The sequence below is a fragment of the Vanessa tameamea genome, chromosome 10, assembly GCF_037043105.1.
Source record: "Vanessa tameamea isolate UH-Manoa-2023 chromosome 10, ilVanTame1 primary haplotype, whole genome shotgun sequence".
In the NCBI taxonomy this organism is placed as follows: Eukaryota; Metazoa; Arthropoda; class Insecta; order Lepidoptera; family Nymphalidae; genus Vanessa; species Vanessa tameamea.
The window spans coordinates 734,578-747,156 of record NC_087318.1 but is presented as its reverse complement, the minus strand read 5'-3'; the positions used below and the strand labels follow the sequence as shown (position 1 = coordinate 747,156).

At 34.7% G+C, this 12,579-nt stretch overlaps 1 protein-coding gene across 3 annotated transcripts; it reads left to right on the top strand.

Moving 5' to 3' along the window:
• The first annotated feature begins 687 nt into the window (after window positions 1–687).
• On the top strand, window positions 688–12,228 carry LOC113395966 (protein croquemort-like). Of its 3 annotated transcripts, XM_064216043.1 has the most exons (11): window positions 688–774; window positions 846–963; window positions 3,341–3,492; window positions 6,578–6,703; window positions 8,358–8,567; window positions 8,771–8,979; window positions 9,336–9,444; window positions 10,270–10,430; window positions 10,575–10,679; window positions 10,913–11,060; window positions 11,697–12,134. In XM_064216043.1, the coding sequence occupies exons 2-11, from the start codon at window positions 885–887 to the stop codon at window positions 11,853–11,855; spliced, it is 1,458 nt and encodes a 485-aa protein (XP_064072113.1). In that variant the 5' UTR covers window positions 688–774; window positions 846–884; the 3' UTR covers window positions 11,856–12,134. The 3 variants fall into 3 exon arrangements, with proteins under 3 accessions (XP_064072113.1, XP_064072114.1, XP_064072115.1); XM_064216045.1 differs by lacking the exon at window positions 688–774 and having other exon boundaries at window positions 892–963; window positions 3,341–3,520; window positions 11,697–12,133; XM_064216044.1 differs by lacking the exons at window positions 688–774; window positions 3,341–3,492 and having other exon boundaries at window positions 852–963; window positions 11,697–12,228.
• Window positions 12,229–12,579: the final 351 nt, after the last annotated feature.

Sequence of the window (12,579 nt, the reverse complement as noted above, 5' to 3'; positions counted from 1 at the left end):
GGTATTGAGTTTTGTATAATAATCGATACCTTAGATAGGTAAAATAAAACATATTGTTTCAGCTAGTAATCTCAAAATGTTCTTATCTGATAGCAATTTTCTGATATAAGGCTCGATGTAGATGAAATTATGTACACCGTCAAATTATATAAAAAATATTCGGGTTGGTTCATATTTCGTACAGCGCCAATATCTAAAGGCGGTGGTGACCAGTTATGGTGTATTCAAATGTCTTATCACGATAACTGAGTCACATCAATCACAAGATGGTACGCAAATATCGTAAACCTTATTAAAACGACATGAATAAACTCCAACATAACGACATAAAAATCATACAAATTATAAAAAAAAAACAATTGTTAAGCTTATACCGATTTTTTTTTTAATTTACATACATTTAGCATTTTATCTTAGAACATATGGTTGGAGGAGAATTGACTGTGTAATAAGAGATTTCTCTTAAAGTGGCTTTACAAAGACATTATATAGGCCTTTACAAGTAACAATTGTAATGGATACCTTTCTATATCAAAAATTTTATCAAAGTTTTTTTTTTAATATTTAATTTTTACTATAAAGTTATGTACGTCATAAATGTCTCAATTTCAAATATTTAAAAAATATTAAGGAAAATAGCTGCGACAGTCGCGCCGCTATCGCTAGTTTAAATAGTTCCTAAGCCCGATGAAATGTACGTTAAAATATCAGTTGCGGAATTACTTAGGATGTGTAAACTCGCTTTTTAATAATATTATTGGCCATAAGCCGTTTGTAAGTTAAGTTTAATTTTTATGCAGTGATATTATGTATTTGGGTGCATAATAGAGTGTATTTTTGTCCAGAATTATGGTGGTCAGTAAGAAGAGTGAGTGGTGGATAGGATGTGGAATGGGGCTAGTGGGTATTGGGATGCTCTTCAGCACGACTTGGTCATCAATTTTCCACGCAAAGATACAACAGGTAAGTAATTTTATTTTATTAATTAATGTAGAATTATAACGTGCATTATACTATTTTTAAACGAATTTGGTCACGGGGCTCCATCTAAACATCAAATCAATCTGACAAACTAAAAATATTATTTTCTTTTATGAAAATTATCTAGGAGGAACTAGGAGCTATGTAGGTTTCTTACGATATATTCATCGAGCTTGAGGTAATCAATAAACTCACATAAAATGTCCTTACCCGGATTTCACCTGTCTTTGATTTAGGTTCACGTGCTCTGACTACTGGGCCATCTCTGTTCTATTACTATACTAATAAGGAGTTAGTAAGGAAATATCAACCAATCCACTATAGACAGATAGCTGGTCCAAAGTAAAGTAAGTTCACTTGGTTTTAGGACTTTGTGCAAGTCAAACCAAAATACTTGGTGTCGTTGTGTTCCGACTTTAAGACTGGGTGAGCCAGGCCACGGTGTATAGGGACAAAGGACACATCATAGTCCCCAAGGTTGGTAACGTATTTGCATTGTGGAAATCGTAAATGTTTCTTAAGGTACTATTTTTTACGGACGGTGGTAACAACTTTATGAAAAGATGACTAGACAGTATTTAAATATCCCATTGCAAACGACGACCTTTACCCATTATTAATATATATGCTAGAACGCGTGCTTCTTAACCGATGATTACGGGTTCAAACCCAGGCAAGCACCACTGAATTTTCACCCTTCTCCTCAAAGGGAGAGGAGGCCTTGGTCCAGCTGTGGGAAATTTACAGGCTGTTAATGTAATATTTATTGCATCCGTGCCAACTAATGGCAAATAGTTTTTTTTATAAAAACATACAATTCAAGATCGTTTACGTAATCAATGTAACATAATGTAATTAATATACCGGTATAAATATACATATTCAATTAAACATGTCAATAAAAAAGAATTATCATGAAGTGTTTCTGTTAATAACGAAATAATAACGTAATAAGTTTCAATAAGATTTCTCTCGCGTAATCACGTATTTACTGAAAAGGTTCATATTATACGATTGATTATTTGTTTAATCTTAGGATTTATGAGTTGTTATTAAATGAATCTCTAAAAGTACTGAGACTATCTCCGTTCGATCGACCACTGTGACTGAAAATCAGTTAAGAATTAAAATTTAATAAATATATTGAGATAGATGTTTAAATAAAATGGATTCCAAAATAAAGTTTGTTTGTTCGAATTTGTTTATGATTGATAAATTATCGAGTGATGATGCAGTTTTTATTATTTCTACGTGAAAACCCGTCGTGAACATGAGTGTTTTATGATATACATAGTACTCCAGTGGTTCACTGGCACGGATGTAAACATTCTTTGAATCATAAAGATGTGAAAACCATGAGGACAAATATATGATTCTATTATTATGTTACTACTAGCTAGTTACGAAAGAGTCTCCTCTGCATTTTTTTAAAATTGTATATTTCGGTGAACGAGTGTATGGGCTACCCGATGGTCACAACCACCCATAGACAATTGTTCTGTAAGAAATATTAGCTATTCCTTACGTCGCCAAGCGCTTCCAACCTTGGGATCTAGGATGTTATGTCACTTTTTCCTGTAGTTACACTGGCTCACTCATTCTTCAAACCAGAACACAACCATACTGAGTACTGTTATTTGGCGGTAGATTATCTGAAGTGTGGTTACCTACCTACGCAGACGGGCTTGCACAAAGCCCTACCACCAAGTAAACCAAGCACTGTGATCATGGGGTCAATTCTACTAACATATAAGGGCTATGATACGTTCCTAAATGTATTCTGATCCAACTTCAAGTATTTCTCACGAAAATAAACCTCAACTTAATCGTAACTGTGGTGCAATTCTACTTATGTATTTATAGCGGCTATGATAAGATCCCAATTATATTCCGATCCAAGTTTCCGTTAGTAGAATAGGAAAGCGGCTGAACAGCAGTGCGATTCTCTTAGAATTCACTTCGAATCTCCCTCGTGAAATGTTGACAATCGACTTACGGTGATTCGCGATTTTGATACGTGTATTCTATAAATGTTACAATTATTAAAGTGAATGTCGCGTATCACATTCTGACATTCCACGCTCGTTTTCTGCGGTGAGATTCGAGTTTCATGTTACAGAATAGTCCTACAGCTACGATTACGTTTCGATTCTAATGCGATAAAGTGGCAATTTATTAGTAGAATTGACCCCATCTCGCTGACATGCACCAACCCTTACAGATTCAGCAAATTTTCGGTACTTTCAAATCAAAATATTATTTATTTGAGCGGACGTATAATAGTCACGCTACGGTATTGGTGTTTTTTTAGGAAACTAAATATTTATTATCATTCCTAAAGTATATCTATTATTTTCAGATGATGATACTCAAAAGCGGTTCGACCTCATTCAATATCTGGCGAGAGATCCCAATACCGATTTATTTAGAATGTTTTCTGTTCAACATCACCAACGTGGACGAGATCCTCGCTGGGAAGAACGTTACGTTAAAAGTACAAGAAATGGGCCCGTATATATTTAAAGAAATTAATACTAAGGTAACTATAATACTTAAATTAAATTAAATCAATTTATTTGAAGATATTCTGTAAAAACTTTTAACTCGCTAAAGAAATGTAACATTTGATATTTAGTTTATAAAAATTAATAAAAAAAAGGATAATAAATCAAGTAGGGTCTTAAAAGCACTTTGGAATCGTCTAATGTCGCTACTCTGATATTAATTATAAAAAAAATGTATGACGAAGGCGTAGAAATGTATGTAATGATTCATAAACTCGGTTAAATAAGATTACGAGGATTCAGGAAGACGCGTTATCTGTTTATTGTATTAAGAGGTGGATTTGTCGTTGACCTTGCTCGATTGGGCATTACCGATAAACATGTAGCGTGTAAACCGTCAGCGTCACAGATCCGTTCTGCTCAACGACTCGTCGCACACTGGTATTTTGGACGACAGAGGAATACAGATATTTTAGATGTCGGACTATAGATGACGTAAAAAAGGTCGTTAAAAATATTGAAAAACATATTATTCTGCAAAAATAAATCGAAGGGTCCCTTCTTATTCTGTTACTTAATATTCTAATGTATGCAATTTTTATTCCCTCACTCTAATGTATCCGTGAAAAGACAAATCTAACACGACGAAAAGAGTACAGAGGCACGGGAGTGTACAAAAACAACTTTCAATCGGCCCGACCTAGAATTTTTATCCAGGACCTGCGGTTTTATATGTAGTCACTAGACCAACGAGGCAGTTAAAAAAATTATATGTTGACATACATTCTTTTTGAAGTTTTTCCGCTAGCGATTACCGAGGAAAAGGAAAGTAACTCAAATGGAGCTAATTCACGTACCTATGTATATTCACGTCTAAAAAAGTTTAAGGACATCTCGTCAAAATTCTAAATTTCACCCGGTGAAAGTAGGTGGTTACCTAGATGTCCGAAAATCCACAACAGCGCGATTTTGAAGACATTTTCTGCCTCGCACAACCACTCTGTGGAACCAGCTTTCGCCGGCGGTTTCTCCGAACCGATACGACTTGGGAACCTTCATGAAAAGAGCGTACTCCTTCCTTAAAGTCCGGCAACGCACCTGCAGCCCCCCGGTGTTGCAGATGTCCAAGGGCGGTAGTCACTTTCCATCAGGTGAGCCTCCTGCTCGTTTGCCACCTGTCATAAAAAAAGTGCAATCTATAGCCAAAGATTCGTCCTTTAATTGATAAAATATCATTGGAAACCAAAAATATTTTATGTTATAATTAAGGCTTCGTGAAAAGAATCCGTTTCTAATATCGGCGAAGCTGTTGCCGGAACTTTGGATGAATAATTATAGTGGATTAAAGTAGTTATGCTGCATCGTGTTGTATTATAAATAAAGATATATTCATCAAGGATTTTTTGTATAGGATTATATAGTGAATCTATTAGCAATTTTTTTTATATTGTTGTTGGAATGTAATAAGGCCATCAAAAAAAAAAAATGCAAATGTCAACTGGTCTGGCATAGTAGACATAAACATATTCGTTGAATAAATTTATCATGAAAAATACATAAATAATTAAAATTAAACGCATGTAAAATCGTTCAGCGATCTCATGAATATTAATTGTAATGTAATATTTACCAACAATTTTAGTATGAAGTTCCGTATAGTTCGAGTTGAATTCATAGGGAACAAAATACTGGGAGTATTTTTTTCTAATTGGTCGATGCACGTCGCTAGTAACCGGCAGTAAAACCATTCTAAGAAATTATTTAGATTATTAAGGTCAGGTGCATAAGCCAATAAGCATACAAAGGCACCTTGGGATATTATTAAGAGTTCGTTTCGTGGAAGAGACTTTAAAGAACCTCATTTTATCTCTTCTAAACTTTAAGCAGATGACGCCATTAATGTATCACGTCATGTAGAATAATAACATACAGGCGCGACTTTTTTGGAACCATCCGAATTCTTTTAAACTAATTTTAAACGCTCCTAAGTGATCCGTACGATAACAGGACAACAGCGATGTTACGAAGTATTTTCTTATCGATAGTATTTCCGTCATTTCGTGAGTATGAGGAAGTTAAAGAAGTAAAACAAATGTTTGGAATAAGATAGACAACTTGTCGAGTTCTCATTTGTATAAACTCGACCTGGTAGTAATAGCTTTACAATTAACGTATTTAATAAACCTTACCGCTTGTAACTAACCATTACTTACTGCCTCAGTATAGACAACAATAATATTTAAAATCATACAAATGGGGACATTTTCTGTCGGGAAATCTCAGTATTTATACACTTGATTCGGAAAGGATGTAGAGTTGTTGGTCTTGCGTCTGAACTTCTTCCAGCCGTGCCCCATCCCGAGGGTGAATAGTGCACTTGTGTTAGCACACACACTAATGTATTCTTAATTTTGTGCACAGTTCGCTAGTCTCACATGAGAACGGTCGCCGGGATCGAAATCGGTCAGGAAGACTATCACTAACAACAAACTACTAAAAAGATTTTTGTAAAATTGCAACGATATGGAATTTTAGATAGATTTTTTTCACGCAATTTCAATACGTCTTCCAATCTATTCACATTTATATCACTATTCATTAGTAATTATTAAAATTATATGCAGAGTTAATTAGTGTTGAATATCACAATCAAGATTAATAGATTTCATCTGATTATAATTGCACTTATGTTATTTTTTATTTAAATATATTATTAATATGTAAATTTAAAAAATTAATATCAAAATCAAAATATACTTCATTCAATGGGGCTTTACAAGCACTTTTGAATCGTCATTTAACAAACTATATTAAGTAAAGCTACCACCGGTTCAGTTCAGTTAATATATCAATAAAAAGTATTGATTTACGATAGATGAGTTTTCGAGTTGGTACTAGAGTGGAGATTGTCCATTGATCACAAATCCTAACCAATGATTGCGGGCAAGCTTCAGCAGCAGCAGATTCATTCATTCATCTTATCCACTATACGAGAGAGTTCAGTAACAATGTCAGTTTGCTCACTTGAAAAATAATTATATAATTGTCGTCTTTCCCAATAATTCGTTCGTCTAAAAACGTTTTTGTTTCAGGTTAACATAAGTTGGAACGAGAACAACACGGTGACATTTAGAAATCAAAGGTTCTGGTACTTCCAGCATGACATGTCGAACGGAAGTCTCTCCGATAACGTCACCAGCATCAACCCAATTATAGCGGTGAGAAGAGTATTTGTATTAGTATTTGATTGTCTGTTGTTCTCGTGTGCTTAATTCGTGTTAATAATTCATCCCGTGCTTGACTGTGAAGGAAACTCTGCGAGGCATATTTTACGAGTAGATCTGCCTAATACGTTTCGTTTCGTTTGACTTTGTCTTGCAGTGGAACATTGTCATACTTAATACTAAAGTAATACTTTGTACAGAAATTTAAACTAAATTATAAATGCTGCAATCGCTTGACGTAATTGACCCCAAATAAATAAAACCGCTATATTATGAAAAATATATCATTAATATGTTCTTGTATAAAAATATACACATACAGTACCAATTGTACATAAATTTATTTCTGACATATTGGAAACTAGTTAACGCTCGCATGTTTTGCAATGCCTCCACAATTTTTTAACCGATATCCGATACAAGTCGCGTGCCGCCTTTTGTTATACTACGCCAGAAACCTTCACGTCATTGTTAACAACTGCCGATGCCAAAAACAAACGAAACTATTAAATTGAGGTGAGACCATTTAAATATAGCCCCTAATCTTTGACAGCATAGGACTACGGCGTTTTGAAGTATACCATAATGAAGAGCCAACGCACAATAAATTAGTTACTTATTTGACTCGTACTTTAAGCGTTGTAATGGGAATTTTTAGTGTAGAGTCATCTCTAGATATAGTGCTTATAATTTGTGGTAGAAATATACCAATTATAAGTATGATCTAACTTCAATCATTGTCTGATAACTCGAAGCGTAGTAACGAGTACTTAAATATGACTTAATTAATATTAAATAATTCACAGTCAGTGTTGAAAATGATATCTATGAAATATTTTTTGTAATCTTATCGTATTTCTTATAATCGTTTTAAATCCCTGGACTGCGGCAAGAATATGTGAATTTACTCCAATATCATTTATATTTATTGTATTTATGCGCCAATATTTTTGATATATTTCATCACATAAAATTAATACGATAAAATTACTTTCTTTTTTATAAATTAATCGAAAGTAGCATAGCGTGATTTTTGTTTGAGGTAGTTAAAATAAGCGTTAATTGCAATGTAAGGTGCCTACACACCTGCAATGAACCATAAGGGCCATTCGCGCAATTTATAACGTGTCCCTATAGCTTCACTTAGAAGAAAATTTTGAGGAAATTAAAGTATTGACTGTCGCTTCTCAATACATTACGAGATAATGTAATGTATGTTTCAAAAAATATAAATTAATTTACACATTAACATAAACTTGTTACTCTTGTTACATAGGGTACATATTTTTTTTACAACAGAATCCCAAAAAAAAACGTTCAAAACTGTAATTGTAATTGTGAAATCTTTTAATTGTGAGGCTACTCTTCCAATTTCCTAAGCTGATCTGGATGCTATTCGGCCGCCATATTCATGTTCAAGTCGTCTCTATTATAGATCACCTTTATGAAGTTTCCAGTTCAATTTTTTCGCCGCATCGTCGTTGCTGTCGTCGTATTAACATATTTTGTTTGACGCTATTGAAACCTCCGCTTTAAAACCAAGTGATTTAAAATTATATAATTTAAGCCACGTCAAATTATGTCAAAGAGATAACTTTTAATTTGGCACATACTTCCTTTGTGATACTAATTTTTTTATTTGTTTTAGACAATCGCGTATACGTTGCGCACGGAGAGGGTGATTTTAAAAGTAATAGTAGACATGATTCTCCGCACGTACCATACGAATATGTTTCTGAAAGCCAACGTCTCGTCGTGGCTGTTCGACGGCGTCGGAGATCCTATTCTGGATCTCGTTGGACATATACCTCATCTACCTTACACAATACCATTCGATAGATTTGGATGGTTTTATAAAGTAAGTAATATTCTTTCTTCCGATATAATATAAGTATTTCTTTACTGGGTTTATAATTAGTTCTTACATTACAAATAATAGTTATAATAATTGTTACAATTCTATAATTAAATAAAAATTGTCCAGAGACGTACTGGCAGTCGAAATACTCCCAATCTTAAACCTTAAGGGTTATAATATCAAATAAATATTTTGTCTAACAGCGCAATGGTTCGATAGACGCGGACGGTCTATTCGTCACGAACACTGGTGCGGCGGACTTCAGTGAACTCGGTAAACTCGAACGATGGCAACATTCCAATAGAACTGTCTACAGAGACCAGTGTGGGGAGCTGAAGGGGACCACTGGAGAGCTCTGGGCGTTGGAACACGAACAGCCGGAGATACAGATCTTCGCTGCTGATCTTTGCACGTAAGATAGAAATATATTTTTAAATAATTATTGCTGGTCATTATTGCTTCAGTCAATTTAAGCACGCGCCTCAATTAATATGTTAGTACATATATCGCTAAAACGCATTGCATAATAGGTATTTTTTTCTTCGAAATATACTTAGAATATATATATATATATATATTTCTAATAATTTTAGGATACAAAGTTTAACTGTAATAATTACAGATAGTAATAGTTTACAAACGCTCGAAAGATCTCTGCAACCCAATTGACATAATAAGCTATATTTAAAAAATACTGAAACATTGAAGACAGTTGATTCTTTAGGATGATATCATAGGGCGAATATCATTTACGTCTTATTATTACAGACATATGTCCTTAGCTTATTCTGGGCCGGTGGTGAAGCAAGGCTTGCCGGGCGTGGAATTTGCGGCCAATGACTCACTTTTTGATAACGGCTACAAATACCCAAATATGGTAAGTTTTCTTACAAATTATTTACACCGAGTATATAGTACTTGCTACATTACTGTTATTTTCAAGTAGGTAGAAAAAATATGTGGTAAAATGTAAATGCAGCCTAAGCAGATCTTGTCTAGAATTCGGGTACATTTTTCAGGTGCGATTATGAAAACCATATTGTTTTCTAGTCTTTATCGGAAATTTTAATCTGTAATCCAAAATTAAGAACGTATTACAGTTAACTCGCGGTAATTCAACAAAATTTGGAAGGTAAGGTATGATCGAATTTGTCCGAACTATCGAGCATTGCCACCGACCCTTGTAGTCCAGAATTATTTGTGAAGGAATAACTTGTAACCATAAAAATTGGATTGTAACGAATCAGACAGGAGCCGGATTGCTGCGGATCGGTATGGCAGAACAGTCTCTTGACGCAAGTATTATCAATATGGGAGGCTTCAACATTAAATTGTAACAATCTTTAAATTTCCAATAACTGATCTAAATCCACAGGTCTTTTTTGGTTGGGCATTTATTTCACCACGCTATTCTAAACCTTAAACGTTAGTGAATATACGAATCGATTTGCAATAAAGATTTGAAGCGACAAAAGAAACTGCTGCGTGTTGCTGCCAGTTCTCTCGGTAGATAATTTAATCCACATTCCTAAGCTTAGATTTAAATTAAATCCTTTCATATGACAAATCCGTTCATTCCTTATCTTCTCTAATAAAGAATATTAAAAACATCAGACTCATATAAAATTGTATTTACATACAAATATTTCTTTCTTTACAAGTCCATGTCCAATATAAAAAGTAAGATTTTCACTTTTTTCAGGCGTGCTATTGTGATGAAGTACGAGATGAAAACTGCATGGCCGCTGGAGCTTTAAACGTGTCCGCTTGCAAATACGGAGCCCCGGCCTTCGTGACTCGGCCACACTTCCTGGGCATGGACCCATACTACCCCAGCAAGATCGAGGGGCTGAAACCAACTGAGTGAGTATGCTTGATGGTTAGCAGCTTTTCCACTAAGCTGTTCCAATGCGAATTATAATTATTATTATATTATGCCTTTTCTTATGTAAAGCTTAAATATACATATATATGCTTAATTAATTAGTAAAATATTATCATTTATAGGAACCACAATTTCAAAATGGCGATCGAACCAGTCACCGGCATGCCCCTAGCTATCTCGGCGCAGCTGCAAGCCAATGCTCTAGTCAGACACATACCTGGTATCAGGTTCGTTGACATTTTCCATTGTTTACTAATCATCATTCATCATCATCGCTGTCATTTTTTTTTAAAAGATCACGTAATTCTAATGACTTTAAGCTGAAATAGAAGTTGTACATTAGATGGATAAGTTCTACCGCACTTGTAAGAAAACATGGTGCGTCAAGATAGTTTATTCAGATTTGAATAAGTGAACGTACAGCTTAGAGCTCCTTAACATTTGTCCGGCGCGCCCGCAGCCTCAACAACCAGCTGCCGGACGCGGACATGCTGGTGCCCATGTTCTGGTTCCGCGAGGACATCACGGTGGACGAGCACTACGCCAACTTCGCGGCCATGGCGCTCGGCGTGCGGTACTGGTTCCCCTACGGTTGCTACTTTTTTATTGTAAGACATTTTCTTATTAAAACTGTAACTTTGGTGATTTAATAGTTATGTAAACAAATTGCCGTTTTCAAAGGAGATTGACCAACATTACGACCAACATATGCAGTTCACATTACGTTACATCTCTTACGATTCTATCCTTGTGGAGATGATTGGATGGCTATCCTTGTGGAGAAATACAGCAAAATGTTACCACTGGATTTTTTTTGACTTTAATAGAAAACTGAAAAATCTGATCCGAGATTTGTACCTCGAGATCTGCTTTTTGAACTAGTAACTTCCAAAGAGTATATTGATCAAAGGAGACACAAGAAACACAGATCTTAACACAATACCAATAATAATATCAGATACTTGATAAGAAGGGTGAAGTTTGTCTTCTTTGATTTTCAACATTATTACCTGCCGAGGAGGACCAACAAGAATGTAGTACTAGTGTCTCAAACTTTTACGTAACGTCATTATATAAATTAACAAATACAAAATCCCAAAATATGCAATTCGTGTACCCACGTTAATTTCCCAATTCTGAAAACGTAATTATTTACAATATGTTAATGTTTAATTGTGACTATCGTCCATAGTCTGTTTTAGAACAGAAAGTCGTATTTTTATATTTCACATTCTCCTTTCCAGACACTCGGCTTATGCCTGATCGTTACTGGCGTGTACAGAATACGAAAATACACGTTAATGAGGCTAAAGGAAGCGGATATTTCAGCGTCGCAGAAGTTTTTGAGTCACGGCGACAAGAAGCACGACTTCGCTTTGCAATTGAAAGAAAACACGTTATGATTCTTATTGCTGTATAGCTAGAGACTAAACCTACCTTACACCGCCATTACGCTATTTCGCTTTCACAGTTTATCTTAAAACAGGGAGTATTTTAGAAGTGCCATACTATAGATTGTGAAATTAACACCGTTTGTTTGTGCTTCTGAACATGACCTTATTTTTTAATTATTTTGAGGTGTCAATAATGAAAATTTATGTTTTAATTAGCTTAAAATATTTTCTTTGTGTGTGCAGTGTGTATTGTACGTTTTGTTGCCTCTGGAGGTTAGTACGTGTTCTTTATTTTACACTGTACTTAATTTTATTCTAAATGGTTTACCGATTTTAGCGGTAGCACATATGTACATAACACACGTGATATTATAATAATTGCTTAACATCGCGACCGAAGTAAACCTTCTAATTTGTCTCTTTTATATAATTTAATAGAAGATAAATGAGAAAATCACAAATATTTCATTATTTTAATCTCAAATAAACAACGCGACGAACTAGAATTACACTTGACAGTTCTACTAAACTCCCTTTTTGAGATTCGAATTCGAAATACGAAATTAACCTCCAGTTTCTGAATCCTTTGTCAAAGTGAGATTAACTACTGAACGCTCATTGGTCGCCCGTTGCGCCACCGACCATGACGACTAATAAAAATCCAACTGATGGAAAATTAAATTGTTTGTTAGAATTAGACATTGAGCAGCGTTTCGGAAATCGAAGTGTTTTT